This window comes from Gorilla gorilla, chromosome 22 (assembly GCF_029281585.2).
Source record: "Gorilla gorilla gorilla isolate KB3781 chromosome 22, NHGRI_mGorGor1-v2.1_pri, whole genome shotgun sequence".
Lineage (NCBI taxonomy): Eukaryota > Metazoa > Chordata > Mammalia > Primates > Hominidae > Gorilla > Gorilla gorilla.
Genome location: NC_073246.2, coordinates 2,165,692 through 2,184,097, shown reverse-complemented (window position 1 = coordinate 2,184,097; position 18,406 = coordinate 2,165,692). Strand labels below are relative to the sequence as shown.

The 18,406-nt window shown below is 39.6% G+C and overlaps 1 protein-coding gene and 1 pseudogene across 1 annotated transcript; both read right to left on the bottom strand.

Moving 5' to 3' along the window:
- Positions 1-3,706: 3,706 nt before the first annotated feature.
- On the bottom strand, positions 3,707-10,109 carry LOC129530473 (uncharacterized). The gene is made up of 2 exons (XM_055377291.1): positions 9,923-10,109; positions 3,707-7,118 (listed from the first exon to the last, which is right to left on the bottom strand). The coding sequence occupies exon 2, from the start codon at positions 7,064-7,066 to the stop codon at positions 6,455-6,457; it is 612 nt and encodes a 203-aa protein (XP_055233266.1). The 5' UTR covers positions 7,067-7,118; positions 9,923-10,109; the 3' UTR covers positions 3,707-6,454.
- Positions 4,598-5,701, bottom strand: LOC129530472 (angiogenic factor with G patch and FHA domains 1-like; annotated as a pseudogene).
- Positions 10,110-18,406: the final 8,297 nt, after the last annotated feature.

Sequence of the window (18,406 nt, the reverse complement as noted above, 5' to 3'; positions counted from 1 at the left end):
CTGTGTGTGGGGGGGTGTGTGGTGTCTGTATGGGGTGTGTGCATGTGCACATGCTGTGTGTGCAGTGGGTGTGGTGTGTGTGTGGTGTGTGCAGTGGGTGTGGGTGGTGTGTGTGCATGTGCACATGGTGTGTGTGCTGTTTGGTTTCTGTGGGGTGTGTGCGTGTGCACATGGTGTGTGTGCAGTGTGTGGTGTCTGTGGGGTGTGTGTACATGTGCACATGGTATGTGTGCTGTTTGTGTGGTGTCTTGTGTGGGGTGTGTATGCGTGTGCACATGGTGTGTGTGCTGTTTGTGTGGTGTCTGTGTGTGGGGTGTTTGTGCGTGTGCACATGGTGTGGTGTGTGCTGTGTGTGTGTTATGAGTGACTGCTTCTCTGAGCATGTGGACATCAGTCTTCCAGACCAGCTTTCTCCATGTGTCTGGGAACAAAAGAAAAAAGTTCCTGCAATAATTGTTATGCAACTTTTCCAGAGAGGGACCACATTTCTGTCGTGAGTGGGTGTCTGCGTCATTTCGCAGGAGGGAATGTGATGTCCTGGCTTGGCTCACACCCTCTGTGGGTTTAGGCAGGGTTCCTGCTGGATCCCTCACTGTGGCCAGAGAGGGAGGGCTCTGCTTCACCACAGGGCACCAGAAGAGGACTGGTGTGCGGGAAGGCCAGGTAATCATAATACTATTAATAATAGCAGTAATCATACTGTTTTATACATTGCATATGTCATAAGGATTTTAACTTTCATGTAACATAATTGTTGTAAAATTTTCCCAGTTTGTTTTGTGCTATTTACCTGGTGTTGAAATGTGTAAGAATTTACCTTTTAGGTACGTTAGGTTTATTCCTTTTTATATGGTTTCTGTTTGAAATTTTGATTTTAAAAGACATTCATTCTCAAGAACGAAAACCACACATACATCTAATTTTCTTTTCTCTCTCTCTCTTATTTTTTAACATTTAATACTGGAATTAACTTTTACGCAAGGTGTGGGACCATGATTCAATTCTATCATTTTATATTCTCAAATCATTACCCAGTATTTTAATACCATAAATGGAACAATCGCTCTTGTTTTGTGAATTTAAAGTGTTACCCTGTTACTACATAAAATTACACTCAATTTCTATGTTTGTAGTTCTCTTTCATTAATGTGTTTATTTTTGTGCCATTTCAAATTTGTTTACTTTGAATAGTAATAATATTAAATATCTTATAGTAAATTTTATAATATTGGCTCTCGTGTGTGTGCTCAACAGACGAATTTAAAATCAGATTTTCTTGTTCAAAAATATTTTTCTTGGAATTTTTATTGGAATTTGAGCATATTTTTAAATGATTTACAGCAAACTAAAGAGTTAATATTATTCAGTCCTCTCATCCAGAATGTGACACACAAATTACTCAAACCTTCTTTAATGCCATTTAGTCAAAATTAATATGTTACATCAATATAAATTGGTATAAATGAATATAAGTAATCATTAAAATAATATGTTTGGCTGCACGTTTCTGTCTTCTGCCTTCTATCACTGATGTTTTATTCCTATCCTTTTTGTTTTCTATAGTTTCTGTTATTATGTCTTTTTCTATCTTGTGATTTGAAAACTATATGACACATTGTAATGTTTTAATTTCTCTAATTTTTAGCTTTCAATTTTAATTAATTTTAGTTTTTAGAGAAGTGCAGGTTCACAACTAAACGGAGCAGAGAGGACAGGCTTCCCATATATCCCTTTCCCCGCACACAGCTTCCCCACTACAGCTTCCTGTCCCACAGGAGCACACTTGTGACAACCAGGAACCTACCTTGACCCTTCATTATCACTCAAAGCTTACAGTGCACATTCACGTTTACTCTTCACATTGTACATTCTGAGTCTTGACAAAAGTATAATGGCAATGGGATATTATTCACTGCTAGCAAGAGATGATCTATCAAGCCAGAAAAAAATACATGGAGGAAACTTAAATGCATATTGCTAAAAGAAGAAGCCAATCCGAAGAGTCTACGTACGGTTCAATTCCAATTATATGACGTTCTGGAAACGATGAAACCATGGGAACAGTAGAAAGATCAGTGGTTGCCATGGACCAAGGGGAAGGAAGAGATGGATACACAGAGCACAGAGAATCTTCACGGCACTAAAACCATTCTGTATGACACTATAATGGTATATATATATATATATATATATGTAAAAATCTATCCTAACTTTTAATCTTAATTATTTTTTTTTGACGGAGTCCTGCTCTGTGGCCAGGCTGGAGTGCAGTGGCATGATCTCTGCTCACTGCAACCTCTGCCTCCTCTGTTCAAACGATTCTCCTGCCTCAGCCTCCTGAGTAGCTGGGACTAGAGGTGCCCGCCACCACGCCCAGCTAATTTTTTTAATTTTAGTAGAGACCAGGTTCACCATCTTGGCCAGGCTGCTCTCGAAATCCTGACCTCGTGATCCACCTGCCTCGGCCTCCCAAAGTGCTGGGATTACAGGCGTAAGCCACCACGCCCAGCAGTTTTTGTTTTAAAAACTACAGACAAGCTGGGTGCAGTGGCTCAAGCCTGTAATGGCTTCATTTTGGGAGGATGAAGTGGCTGGATTGCTTGAGCCCCAGAGTTCAAGACCAGCTTGGCGACATAGTGAGACCCCGTCTCTGCAAAAAAAAGTATTAAAAAAAAAATAGCCGGCTGGGCGCAGTGGCTATTTGCCTTCTATAATATATATGACTACATTAATTGTGATCAGCCTTTCACTTTACTAGTCCTCTTTTCGGCTCAGCCTATTTTAATATGTAATTTGTATGTTGTACATTAAATTGTTTTACAACACTTTTAATACTTTACTTTTCGTTTGCCTCTTTTCCAAAGATAGCTTGACAAGCTCGTAGTTTCCACATTATTTTGGTTTCTTGCTTTTCCATTATATTGACTTAAACATTTAAACATAAATTCAATATCTGAGATTTATGTGCCATATAATTTCTTCTGATGCTTCACCCCAGTAGCTCATCTCCTTGTGTGCAACATAATTTATAATTTAATCCTCACATATGGGAGACACCGCATTCCAATGCCTGCAGGCAGTTTCTCTTTGTCTATTCCATTTGCCTTGTCAGAAGGGAACAACCCACAGGGACCTGACATTCTTGTAATCAGACGCATCTGAGTGGAGCCCTGGCCTCTTAGGTTGATTACTTCTCTGGATCATTACCTTTATTTACTTCCAGTCCTGGCAAGTTTTCTTAATTTCCTTTCAACTATATTACACATTCTGTGATTCTTGTAACTTCTTGGTGATTTTAATTGTCTGCATTAGGTTTTTAAAGTATATTATTTTTCTGAAAAGCAGAAATATCCATAGTTGCATACATGAGTGAAATATTTTACATAGATTTTCTATGGCATCTATCACCATGAGAAATTCCAAGTTTTTTCATTTGAAACACCCCTCTCATCAATAGACCATATTGTAATAATTTGTAGAATGTGATTACTTTTATACCATTAGAAAATTAATTATATATTTTGTACATATTTTTGAAATACTCCACTGCAATAAATAGTATATGGTCAGAAGCATTGTTTTCTCTAACATAAAACTAATATGAGTAAAATTATCTACCTGAATTCAGACCTTTTGGCTTCAATGGCCATTCTGTCTCATTAGCACTTCTCTGATCCATAAAATACATCATTTGTATTTTTTGTTTAATTCATAATTTATTGAAATGAATAATTTAACATTATAAAGTTTTATGGCAATTTAGGACATTTTCAATAAATATATTGAGCTTGAGGCCCTGGCTAAATATTCCTTTTGCACTCAAAATCAGATTTTTCTGGCACAACTTCATTGCCTGTAATGGTATTTATAAAAAGTATGAATGCCAGCACATGGACTATTTCAATACTGTACTCATTTGTTCATGTATAAACATTTCATTAGCTATGAAACAAACCAAATACAAATACTGAATGTATAGTACATATCAACAAATTCAGATTCTTCACCGAAGAAAACAATAAAAGACAAATTTTCTGTGACATGTCACCTGTTCATTAGTTATTTAATATGATTTAGACTATTCCAAATATAAGAAAATGTATGCATCACTATTCATGTTGTCTCAATATTTTTTATCTAGGTCCTGAAGGGTATAAACAAGAATGTATATTGTCAGATTTATTTCTGTAGAATTTAGATGTTTCTTTTGCTGTATTTTCTGTGCATACTACTATGAATATATGGAGACAAGGACAAATGAGCATTTAAGTAGTTATAAGAATTTTGCTTATATGGCTATTTGCTTATATGGATGTTGTCAATGACAAGATAAAATAGTAAAGTTTGATAAACTTATCTGTGCCCTGTGAACTTTAGTTCACTTACTGTATAAATTAATTCAGTCACTAATAATTAGTTTAAAAAGTGTTTTTTAAAAGCTGCAAACCACATTTTATTACACATTTCTGAATCAGGAAGGGGTAAACCGTGACACAGCTTTCTTGTGCCACTGACTTTTTTGAGGAGAGACATTCTGCAATAAGAGTTTCCAAACTCTATTTATAAAAAAGCATGAGTTTTCTTCTGTGATTAACCTTCACTCCTCAGTCCCTTTTACCCAAGGAATGGTTCCTAGGTCATCTTTTTGAAGTTTAGTTTCTGGAAAGTTTTCAGCAAACCTCTCCTGTGCTTTGTCCCAGCTTTTGTTGTTGTTGTTGTTCTTGTTTTGGAGAAGATGAGTCTCTTTAATTGAGGACGGTTTGTCTGTCTCCAATCCTGCATGTGTTTGCCAAAGCTGAAGCTGTATTGGAGTTTTCATTCTTCCACCATCCTTCCCCGGGCCTTCTCCTGTTTTCAACACATCTTTTTCAACATCTTCTGACCTTTGTCGCCATCAGTAATTTCAGAATGAACAGACGCAGGAGCATCATCTCTTTGGAAATTTCCTTCACTTCCAATCTGCTCCCTATGTTTTCCAGCTCTATCTTTACATTTTTGATTCTCCAGTATCTTATCATCTTTGTAGTCTGTATTCTGTAAACCATATTTTACTCATATATTTTTAAAATCCTTTTCTTCTTTCCAGCTAGTTTCCTTCTTAGTTAATGATGGACCAACAAATGATTCATCTTTTTTATCAAGGAAAAGGTGAGCTCTAACCTGCCCTGGTTCACATCCAACACAGCTATTTCTGCCAGGGTGAATGTAATAAGATAACACAGTGTCTCCAATTTTCACTTTACCTCCCTGCTCAGGTTCATAAGGGTCACATTTAGTTTTCAGCTGAACAATCCATTTTACATTAACAATTGTTCCATTTTGACTGCCTGATCCAAAAGGACATAACTTTGTAAGTCATGGTCAAAATAAATTTCTTCATGAAACTTACACCAACTTCAGGGATTAGAAGTGTATGCTCCATGTCATTTTCTCTTCCAATTGTAGTAGATTTTACAGCAGTAATGATGAAGAATGATCCTGTCTGTAACACAGGAGATCTAATGACAATTACTCTCATATATGAGGGCCACACTTTTCCCTCATCTTCCTCCTCAGTATCTTTTGCAGTTGCATTGCCTTTACTGGTAATGCCTTCATCATAACTACCCTCGGTCTGAGAGTCTGTAATTTCATCTTCTTCTGGTTCACTATCAGTCTCTGTGATTTTCTCATCCTTAAAGATGAACTGAGATGTTTTCATTAGGAGGAGATTCCATAGGATTTCCACTAACTGAAACAGTGAATTTTGGGGGATTATTTTTGTGATGAATGACTTTTGGCTTTTTTTTTTCACATTTGTGAAATTGTCTTTCCCATTGCAGTTTGTATGTTCAACACTGAAGGCTTCTTGATCCTCTGAATTCAAATCCTTTTCCTCTTTTTTTTTTTTTGTAGAAGAATCTGGATCCTTTCTTTTCTCAATTTTTTATTTTTGTTTTGTGCTATAAGTCTGATAAGGTGGCAAAGCTACTTGAGAATGAAACCGATAGCGACCACTTTCCACATCACAGTAGTAATAAATTAAATCATAATATATTTGATTCTCAGAATCTTAATAGAAACCAGTGCTGTGGTCAAAATACAGTCCAGTATTTTCATCACAACTAAATCCAGTCTGTGATAAAGCCGCTTCTGCTGCAGCTTTCAAACTTCCAGCTAATGACGAACCTTCTAAGGACGTATCTTGTGCAGCTAATGCAGATGCTGGCTCCTGTGAATTTGAGGCAAATGACCCTCCTGTCTACATTTAACATTTGCTGTCCTGTCAGTACCAGGGTGAGCATCATTTTCTATTTACAACTGGTCGTTAGAATTCAAAGCAAGAGTTTCAATATCCTGATCTTGCTGATTTGGACAGTTCAGTCACTCACTTTATTTGGAAGACTAACATCATTAGAGTAGGTCTGATAATAATCTGAGATCGATCAAGGAGCATGGTTGTCTGCGAGTACTTCTACATCAGACTTTTATTATCTCCATTTCTCCCACAGCGGAGTACATTACTGAGTTCTTCCAGCTGCGAGAGGAGCTCTTGGCGGTTGCTCGTGTCGCTCTGAGCAGCCGTCCTGTGCGAGGCCATAGCTTCTCCCGTTCCTGCACCTGTCGCCTGCAGCTCAGCGTTCGGGTTCCAGCTTCTCCGTCCTCCTTCTCCGCTGGGCCAGCTCGGGCTCGGGGAGGGGGAGGAGCGGCCACAGCGAAGGCGCTGGCGGCGGGTACCGGCCCGAGGCCGTGAGTTCGGGCGCCAGACGGCTGCGGCCCCGGAGGGGCTGCACGGGGCCGAAGTGGGGGCCGGCTGAGCCACAGCCACGGGGGCGCGCTGGCAGCCACAGGCAGCCTCCCCGGCCAGGAGGCCCCGAAACGTGGAGCCTAACGGGGCTGCGGCAAGAGCAAGGGGACGGCGATGGCCCTGCCGGATCTGCGTGCCTGGAATCCTGGGAACAACTGTACCTTCCCCAGCCACGGGGGCCACGGGAGGAGCGTCGAAGTCCAGGGGCCAGAAGCGCTCCGGACGTTCCCGAGTTGAGCTGGAAACAGTGGCCAAGCGTGTTTTAAATCGAGTTTCCATGTGGCTAGATATTACCTGCTGGTTACTCTTATTTTTTTCTCCATTCGTTGAGCTATGATTGACAAATTGAAAAGTGTATATTTTAGGGTGTACAATAGAGTGTTTTGAGATATCAGTAGTCTTTAAATTACCTCAGTTAAGCTAGTTAGCCTATCTATCCCCTCACATAGTTAATACGTTTCTGTGTGAGTGGTGAGAGCACCTGAGATCTACTCTTGTAGCAAATTTCAAGTACAGAGTATTGTTAACTATAGTCACTATTCTGTACATTAGGTCCCCAGCAGTTACTCACCATGTAACTGAAGGTGTGCCCCTTCCATGGATATCTCCCTATTTTCCCCACTTCCTAGCCCATGGGAACCACCGTTCTACTGTTTCCATGGCTTTTTTAATTTTTATTTACTTTTTTAGATTTTACATACAAACGAGATCATGCAGTAGTTGTCTTTCTGTATTCGGCTTATTTCACTTAGCGTAATGTCTTCAAGATTTATCAATATTGTTGTGGATGAAAGAGCTTCAATTTTATTAAAGCTGAAATTATGTATCTCTCAGTGTATTTATCTGATTCAGAGGAGTGCAGATACCCTTGATGATCCTGATTTTATGTCCTTTGGCTATATACTCCTAATTGGGATTAGTGGTAGTTCTAGTTTAAAAATTTTAAGGAACCTCCATACCGTTTTTCATAATAGCTGCACCAATTGACATCCTCAGCAACAGTGCACAAGTGTTCTCTTTTTCCACACCCTAACACTTTTTATCTTTTGACTTTTTGATAATAGGCATCCAAACACCACGATAAGGTGATACCTCATTGTGATTTTGATTTTAATTACTCTGAAAATTAGTGATGTCGAGCATTTTTATATACCTGCTGGCCATTTGTATATCTTTGGAAAAATTGCTATTTATATATTTTGCCCAATTATTAATCAAGAAATTGCTTTTAACTCTGCTGTGGGTTTTTTTAATTGATTAGTATGACATATATTTTGGATAGTAACATATTATCATACATATGGTTTACAAATATTTTCTCCCATTTCCTATAATGCCTTTATATTTTGCTGATTGTTTCCTTTATTGTGCAGAAAATTTTAACTTTGACATAGTTCCACTTGTTCATTTTGGCTTTTGTTGACTGTGTTATTGGTGTCATATCCAAAGCATCATTGCCATGACCAGTGTCAAGGTTTTTTCCCCATTTTTTTTAGAGGATTCATGATTTCAGTTCTTATGTTTAAGTCTTTATTTCATTTCGAATTCATTTTGTGATGACATGAGAGAAAGGTTCACTTTTTTCTGTGCATATCTAGTTTTTCTTACACCACTCCTTGATGTGTTTATCCTTTCTCCATTCTGTGGGACTGGTCGACTGCATATTTGTGAGTTTATTTCTGGATGCTGTATTCTGTTCTATTGGTTTTTATGTAGGTACTATACTATATTGATGACTACAGCTTTGTAATATAGTTTGAAATCAGGAAGCGTAAGGCTTTCAGCCTTTTTGTTCTTCTCAGTATTTGGCTATTTGAGGTCTTTTGTGTTCCATACTAATTTTAAAATTGTTGTTCTACATTTTTAATAAAATGGCATTAAAATTTTGATAGAAATTTAACTCTGTAGATCACTTTGTGTGGTATGGATATTTTAATAATATTAATTTTTAGAATCCATGAACACATAATATATTTCCCATTTTGTATTTTTCATTTTCTTTCCTCAACATTTTACAGTTTTCAGTATGCAGATCTTTCATATTCTTTGATAACTCATTCCTAAGTATTTCGTTCTATTTCATAATATTGTAAATGGAACTATCTTTATTCCTGTTTCAGATATTTTGTTGTTACTGTAAAAAAATGCCACTGATGTTCATATGTTAATATTGTATCCTGAGAATTTACTGACTTGGTTAGTTATAACAGGTTTTTTTTTTTTTTCTGGTAAAATGGTGGGTATTCTGAATTCTGGTTAAATTGATAGTTGCTATTATCATTTCAAAATTATTTAAAATATGACCAGATGGATTCCTGCTTTCATGAATTCAATGGAATTCCCATTTAAAATAATTTTGTCTGGTTGACCTAGCCCCCGGGGATCGGGGGCACCCCGTGAGAGTACGGAGATTCACTTGGGGGTGGGAGGGAGAAGCCGTCAGAGAGGAGGCTGAGCTGGGGAAGCAGAGAGGGGCTCCGGGAACAGCCGGGAGGAGGAAGGGTCGTATCGGAGACCCAGTGGGGAGAGAGAATGGGCCAGAAAAGGAGGAAGGGTGAGAGTGAACAACAGGACGGCTTCCCGGCGAGGCAGGGCACTTTGCTGAAACTGCGGGCCCCAGGGAACAGCTCGGGCAGGGTGGGAGGGAGTGGAGAGGACCCAGCAGACCCGAAGGTCAGTGTGGAGAAAGGGACATTTCCCGGCTCCTTCGCCTCTGCCCAGCGTTCTGCGGGCATGGCCTCTCCAGAGGCAGGGCAGGGGAGGAGGTGGCTCCCGGCAGGCTCGGAGAACTAAGGGGTGCACACCCGCTTCGCAGGGCTGGGGTGACAGGGGAAGCCTGAGAGGGCTGCGGATCTCGCTGGCCCAGTGGGTGGGTGCGGGGGACGCGGGAGGGACCGAGCTCACGGGGCCAGCGCCGGGGCCTGCAGGTGGTCCTGGAGGAATCTGCAAGCACCTGCCCGTGCAGCAGGCCTTCCAGGAGACCAGTGTGGACAGCGCCCTGGACACGCCCTTCCCAGCTGGAACATGTGTGAGGCTGAAATTTAAGCTCCGGTAGACAGAGAAGCGGCCGGAGGAAGGACTGGAAAAACCCAAGTGCAAAGTGCAGCCCGAGAGGAGGAAGCAGAAATGGCTGACCTGCGTCAAACTGGGCTGTGAGGATAAGGTTCTGGGCAGGATGGTTCGCTGCCCTCCAGAGACGCAGACTCGGCGGGAGCCTGAGGAGCACCAGGAGGCCGGGTGCAGCCGGGCGGAGCGGGCAGTGAGGACCCTACAGCTGCTGCTTCCCTGCACAGTTCGTCTTCTCCAAGGCCCGGCCCCCAGCGGAGCCCAGCACTGAATCGCATGGCGCCCCCTGGAGCCCTGGCGGGGATAACCAGTGGAAGACCCACCTCCCAGGGAGAGGACCCCAGTGTATCCCCAGATAATAAAACTGTTCTCTCCCCACAAAAAATAAATAAATAATTTTGTCTGGTCTTTGAAATGTGTATCCTCCGTGTTCTGGTCAAAATGCTGCCCATTTATCTATATGCCTAATTAGTCAAACTTTTTAATGAAGTTATTTAACATTCTTTTTTATTATGAAATAAAACAGTAAATTTGTTAATGGTTTTAATATCATCTAATATGATTGAAAATATGTCAATTTGTCATTGCCAATGAATCTTTGTGTTATTTATTTTACTCTGTTACATATTCTGTACATAAAGGTCTAAGTGGCTTAGAATCTTGCCTAACATACTGTATGTGCTAAGTACTAACTACTCTAATTCATCAAATTATCTTTCTATATCATTCTTAAAATACAATATTATTTTTTATTTATTTTTGTTAATTTTTTTGCCTAATCTAATTATTTATGAAAATTATGAGGTCTGAACTGAATAGTTTGTCCTCTTGATAAAAGCCAAAGGTTTTTCTTCTCTCTCTCTCTTTTTTTTTTTTTTGAGACGAGGTCTCCCTCTATTCCCCAGGCTGGAGTGCAGTGACAAAATCTCGGCTCACCACAACTTCCGCTTCCCGGGTTCAGGTGATTCTCCTGCCTTAGCCTCCTGAGTAGCTGGGACTACAAGCGTGCTCCACCATGCCCGGCTAATTTTTGTATTTTTAGTAGAGACGGGGTTTCACTATATTGGCCAGGCTGGTCTTGAACTCCTGACCACGTGATCCGCCTGCCTCAGCCTCCCAAAGTGCTGGGATTATAGGCTTGAGCCACCGCCCCAGGACTTTTTTTTAAAATCTCTTTATTAATACGTTAGAGAGTACAAATGCAGCTCCCTTACAGAAGCATGTTGCATAGGGATGAAGTATGGGCTTTTGGTGTGACAATCATCTGGATGTTGTTTATTGTCCCAATTAGTTATTTTCTCATTCCTAAACCCTCTCCCACCTCCCATCTTTCTGAGTCTCCAGTGTCTATTTTTCCAGTCTCTATATCCAAGTGTATGCATAATTGAGATCTCACTTGCAAGTGAGAAAATACAGATTAGATTTTCTGTTTTTGAGCTTTTTCACTTACAATAGTGGCCTCTGGTTTTATTCATGTTGTTGCAAAAGACATGATTTTATTCTTCTTCATGGCTGAGTAACATTCCATGGTATACTTGTGTAGCACATTTTCTTTATTCGATTATTGATTGATAAATTTAAATTGATTTCATGTATTGGCTATTGTGAATAGTGCTGTGATAAACATGTGAGCATGGGTATTTTCTTTATGTAACAAATTATTTTCCTTTGGGTAGATACCAAGTAGTGGGAATGCTGAATCAAATGGAAGTTCTATTTTTAGTCTATTTTGAAATCTCCATACTGTTTTCCATAGAGATTGCAGAAAGTTACTTTCCCACAAACAATGTATAAGTGTTCTCTTTTCTCTGTATCCTTGCCGATAGCTCATTTTTCTGCTTTTTAGTAATAGCCATTCTGCATGGTGTAAGTTGGTATCTCATTTTGGTTTTTAATTGGCATTTCTCTGATCATTGACAACGTTGAGCATGTTTTACGTGCTTGTTGACCATTGACCATCAGTGTCTTTTTTTTTTAATGTTCATGTTCTTTGCTTGCTTTTTAATGAGGCTACTTGTTTTATTTTTGTTGAGCTGTTTGAGTTCGTTGTATATTCTGGACATTAGATCTTTGTCACATGCAAAACTTGTAAACGTTTATCTCATTCCATAGGTTTTCTGTTCACTGTGTTAATTAAAAAGCTCATTTTCAGGAGCTTTTTAGTTTGAGTTCCTTTTGTCTATTTTTGTTATTGTTGCATCTGCTTTTGAGATCTTATTCATAAATTCTTTGTCCAAGTCAATGTCTAGAAGAGTTTATCTTAGAGTTTCTTCTAGCATTTTTATAGTTTCAGGTCTTACATTTTAGTCTTTTAACCCATATTGAGTTGATTTTTGTATATGGTGAGACATAGGGGTCCCATTCCATACTTCTGCATATGGCAATATAATTTTTCTAGCAAAATTTATTAAATAGGATTTCTCCAGTGTATGTTTTTGTTGACTTTGTAAAAGATCAGTTGTTTGTAGGTATGTGGCTTTATTTCTAGGTTCTCTATTCTGTACCATTGATCTATACGTCAATTTATATCAGTACCATGCTGTTTTGGTTACTACAGCCTTCTAGCATAATTTTAAGTCAGATAATGTAATATCTCCAGCTTTATTCTCTTTGCTTAGATTTGCTTTGGCTATTCAGGCTCTTTTTGTGGTTCCATGTGAATTTGACTGTTTTTTTCTAATTTTATAAAAAATCACGTTGGCAGTTTGGTAGGAATTGCATTTAATATGTAGATTGCTTTGGGCAGTAGAGTCATTTTAATGATCATAATTCTTCCAATCCATGAGCATGGGATGTTTTTCTCATTTGTGTCATGTACAATTTCTTTCATCAGTGTTTTGTAGTTTTGCTTGTATGGATCTTTCATCTCTTTGACTAATTGTATTTCTAAGTATTTTACCTTTTTTGTAGCTATTGTAGAAGGAAGTGACTTTTTAATTCAGTTCTCAGCTTGATCATCATTAGCATATAAAAATGCTACAAATTTTTGTACATTGATTTTTGCATCCTGAAACATTATTAAATTTATTTATCAAATCTAAGAGTTTTTTTGGTGGTCTTTAGAATTTTTGTATATATGATATTATATAATCATCAAAGAGGGACAATTTGACTTTCTAATTACAACCACATAGTTGCTCCCACCAAGACCAATAGACAGAGTCTCTGGGGAGGTCACAGGTGATGGTATTTCTTTAAGCTGGCTATGTGATTATGGCTGGAAGCATGGGCCAGTGGCTCCATCTTGGCCCATGGCAACCTCCACCACCCTGGTTCGAGTGATTCTGCAGTCTCAGCCACCCGAGTAGCTAGGATTATAGGCACCAGCCACAACACCTGGCTAATTTTTGTATGTTTTAGTAGAGACATGATTTGGCCATGTTACCCAGGCTAGTCTTGAACACCTGACCTCAGGTGATCTGCCCACTTCAGCCTCCCAAAGTGATGGGATTACAGGCGTCAGTCACCGTGCCTGACTCTCAAGTTTCAATGTGCCTATGAATTATTTCTGATTCCAGGCTCTCTCTTAGTGATGTGATTCTGCAGGTTTGGAAGGGGTCCATGAATTGGCTTCTTTAAAAAGCCTCCTCTTAATGCTGATGTTTCTTCCACTACATCCAATATAGTAGCACTTAGCTAGAGAAAGTAGGCACAGCACAGAGCTCCTGACACCCAACACTGTTACCACAACACAAATACTTTTGGTCCAAAGTGGAAGCCACAAATCACCATTTTCAAACATGTCATTTTCTGCCACCTCTTTACAGTTTAGAAAGCCTAGAGAAGGCAACAATGTTTGAGTAAGTCTGCATTTGGAAAACACGTACACATGAGCTAATACAATGTTTACTGAGCACATACTATGTGTTCAGAAGTCTGTTATGAGCAATGTTCAGGAAACCTTACATGATGTGAGTTAATCCTCATAGCACCCTGGGGGTTGGGTGCTAAGTTTTCTGTAATTTTCAGGATTTAAATGAAGGGCCTAGCATTTCTATTTTTTCTTCCATTTTAAAAATTATTTACCTGGAAAATAAAATGTGCAGAATAAATGCTTTATCGACAGACGAGAAGGATAGAGAAAAAAGGGTGAACTGTTCAGAGACATGTTTTATATTTATATTTACCTTTTTGTGCCTTGTGGAGCAGCTACTGAATTTGCAGGAATGGAAAACAAGTTGCTAGGTGGGGTGTCCCTAGAAGCACTGGCTTCAATGAAAAAGAAATTATAACTCCCAAATATAGAATTATTTGCTTCCATTTATCTGCTTTTCCATTTTAGGAAATTGTGGGCACCAGCTCAGGAGAGGCAGCAGGAACCCCTGCCTGAATCTCTGGCCTCCTTTAATCAGTTCTGTGAGAGAAGATTCTAGGGTGATGCCAGACCTGGATGAGGCCATAGAAGAGGATGGATCTGGGCAGGGCTGGAACAGAAAGCGGACCCCATGTTTCTGATGTTCACGCTGGTGGAGTATTTCCAGTTCTGTCTTTCCTAAGCCTGCCCAACAGAGACTTAACTCTTAGAGCTTGTGTAATTTTAATCTGTTTTAGCCACTTCCCTGTCAATTTTTATAACACATGATAACAAGAAACTTAAGCAAAACTCTTAGGGTTTTTTAGGACAATTATATGAGAAGCTAAAAACTTACTTTTACCAAGATGAAAGAAATAGAAATAATCACAACAATAACAATAATTCTTCTGTCCATGAATAGCCCTTCAGATGGTGACATCAGAACCCAAGGAACAGCGTAAGGGAAGTGGAGCAAATGCAGCCAAGGCCCCCTGTGCAGCTCCCTTCTCCCTTCCGACTACAGGATGCTGAATTCAGCCATTAATCCGTTTCCCTTCCGACTACAGGATGCTGAATTCAGCCATTAATCCGTTTGCTCTAGATGAAAAGTTCCTGGACAATAGAAACCATGAATTCTTCATCTGTTTTTCTGATGGTCATGTGATGTAGTTTAGGTGTCCCCTCCAAATCTCATATTGAATTTTAATCCCCAATGTGGCAGGTGGGGCCTGGGGAGGAGGTGGTTGAATCACCGGGTGAGTCCCTCATGGCTCTGTGCCGTCCTTGTGATAGTGAGTACTCGTGAGATCTGGTTGTTTAGAAGTGTGGCCCATCCCTCCCTCATCTTTCTTGTTTCTGCTTCTACCATGTGAGATGCCTGCTTCTCTTTCACCATGATTGTAAGCTTCCCCAGGCCTTCCCAGAAGCAGACGCTGGTGCTATGCTTCCTGTACAGCCTGCAGAACCATGAGCCAGTCAAACTCTTTTCTTATAAATTACCCAGTCTCAGGTTTTTTAAATAGCAATGCAAGAATAGCTTAATACATCATGAAAAGAAAGCAATTGATATATTTACCTGTTTGAGTATTTACCAGTTTGATCTCCAGACCTCTGCCTTGCTTCAACTCAAAGAACAGGAAGGGAGCAACCCCCATCTACTGCTCCTGATCGTGGGAGAATCTTCAGTTCATCTTAAAACATTTCAGTCAAAAGCCCCGTGTTTTATGTAGAAGAAGGAGGGTGTCTGAAAGAATGGGTCTCTTTATTTATTTTTATTTCTGAGACAGGGTCTCTTTCCCTGTCATTCTGGCTGGGGTGCAGTGGCTTACTGCAGCTTTGACATTCTGTGCTCCAGCGATTCTCCCACCTCAGACTCCCAAGTAGCTGGGACCACACATGCACACTACCACAACCAGATAATATTTGTATTTTTGGCAGAGATGAGGTTTTGTTATGTTGAGCAGGCTGGTCTTGAACTCCTGAGCTCAAGTGATCCTCCAGCCTCTGCCTTTAAAAGTGCTGGAATTACAGGTGTGAGCCACCACACTGGGCAGATGGGTCTTAACTGATTTTAATCAGGGTACCTAAGCAAGGAAGACATGCCCTTAATTTTTTTCCTAATACAATATTTGACAGTTATATAACTATGATTTTTTTATTCCTGTGATTCATAAGGGTATGATAGTAAAAGGCCTTGAAAGCCTGTAGGAAAAAAGTGCTATATTGCGCTTGAAACCACCTTTTACTCTGAAAGAAAGTGCCATCCAGGTACATCTGTTGAGAAGATATTTTCTCCTGTTGCATTTTAGCCAAACAGCTGAGTGTGTCTTGAAGTTGTTTTTTGATTTTTAACAGGACAAGTGTATTTTCTAAGACCCCAAACTCAGGAGTGGCCATGGGGCAAATCACAGCTGCACACATAGAATGCATGAGCAGTAAATGCATTTCTCAACCTGAACCAGGGATTTTTCCCCGTGGGTGCACATGAGAATCACCAGGGAGGCTTTTAAAATTACCTAAACTCAAAAGGCAATAGATAAATGAATTTAGAATCCCTGCAGTGGGACCTGAGCCACAGTGCCGTTTAAAGCTCTCTGGGTGACTGTGGGGTACAACCAAGCCCCCAAACTGCTGTTTTAAGTCAGCCTCTTCCAGTGAACTAGTGGCAAATGGGTTCCTGAAATAAAAGGAAAGATTTGCTCCTGGGTTGTGGTCTTCTGATCTTACCTGCATTACCTACTTTTCCTTGCTGAACTGACCTCTGCTACACATTTTATTCCTGATTCAATCCAGTTCTACTCATACCAAATGCATACTACGCACTAGGTGCCCTTGCATTGCTGAACCTCACTGTGGGGAGAGGACTTTGCTGAATAATAATTGCATCCAAAAAAAACTCAAAACACTGGACTCGAATGATCCTCCTGCCTTGGCCTCCCAAAGAGCTGGGAGTGTAGGCATGAGCCACCTTGCTTGGCCTATACCCTAAAAAATTAAAACGATCTTGCTTAATAAATTGATGTAAACATGGGAAGACCTAGAAGGTCACCGAAGTGTTAGGACATAAGTAAATACCTTGGAATATTAATATCCATCTGATGATGCTCTGAGCAAACATGTCCCACTTTAAAACAATACAAAACAGTGCTATTCTTCTGAGATATGATGTTAAAATTTTGTGCAAATAGGTAATATTTAAATTTTTATATATGAATAACGTTCATGCAGAAAGATGTGTACAAAGAAATCATGTAAGGTTCAATGAATTATTACAAAGTGAACACACGTGTGTAACCTAGAAATAGAACCAGCTTCACTAATGCCCTGGCAACCACTTTCTCTCTTTTTGCTCCCCCAAAGTCACTAAGATCTTAAGAGCTAACATTGTATATCAACTTTGTATTATTATACATGTTTTATTGCAGAAAATTTAAAACATACACAAAATAAAAGAAACAGTACAATAGGCCTGTTACCCAGGCTCAACAACAACTAACAACATGCCAATTTTATGTTATCTATACTTCAACTCATTTCCCACACAGATTTTATTATTTATTATTATTTTTTCTGATATAAAATGTGTGCTCATTGAAGGTAAAATCTTGGCTGAGCACAATGGCTTAAGCCTGTGTAATCCCATCACTTTGTAATGACAAGGCAGGAGGATCATTTGAGGTCAGGAGTTTGAGAGCAGCCTGGGCAGCATAGTGAGACCACATCTTTATTAATTTTTTTAAAATTAATCAGGCACGGTGGTGCACGACTGTAGTTCCAGCTACTTGGGATGTTGACATAGCAGGATCCCTTGATTCTAGGAGTTTGAGACTACAGTGAGTTGTGATTGTGCCACCTCACATCAGCCTGGGTGACAGAGTGAGACTCTGTCTGAAAAAAAAATAAAAGTTCAACCTTAACTAGCTTTTTACACATAAACACACCCATATAAACAATCCCTCTTTTAACAATAGAAGTACCAAATTAAAAATCATTAATGTGAACCTATTTTTAACTCAGACTTTATCTTTTAATAAGTTCCTTTTTATTTTTTTTTGGAGTAAGATGTGCACTCATTGAAAGGTCTAATCTTGGCTGGGCACAGTGGCTTACATTCGTAACCTCATCACTTTGGAAACCAGAGCTCAGGAGTTTGAGACCAGCCTAGGCAACACAAGAAGACCTCACTGGGGCAAGATAGTGAGACCTCATCTCTCCAACAATTTTTTAAAAGTTAGTTGGGCATAGTGGTGCACACTTGTAGTCACAGCAATTTGGGAGGCTGACTTGGGAGGATCACTGGAGTCTGGGAGGTCAAGGCTGCAGTGAGCTGTGATTGCACCACTGCACTCCATCCAGAGGGACAGAGTGAGGCTCTGTCAAAAAAAGGTACAATTTTAACTGTACGTGTTTGACACACGAACACATCCATATAAACAATCCCTCTCTTAAAAATAAAAGTACCCAATTTAACAGTTACTAATATTCATGGGAATTACCTAGAAATTTTTTGTTTGTTTTGGTTTGGATTTTTATTGAAAGGAGACACCTAGAAATGTTATTTAAAATCTAGATTTTGATAAAAATAAGCCTGAGTTTTTTCTTTTTTTGAGACGGAGTTTTGCTCTGTCACCCAGCTGGAGTGCAGTGTTATGATCTCGGCTCACTAAAACCTCTGCCTCCCAGGTTCAAGCAATCCTCCTGCCTCCCAACTAGCTGGGATTACAGGCGTGAGCCACCACATTCAGTTAATTTTTTTTTTT

What these genes read in the sequence shown, in the direction of transcription:
- LOC129530473 (XM_055377291.1), bottom strand. Translation starts at nt 7,066, where the DNA reads ATGGAAACTCGATTTAAAACACGCTTGGCCACTGTTTCCAGCTCAACT.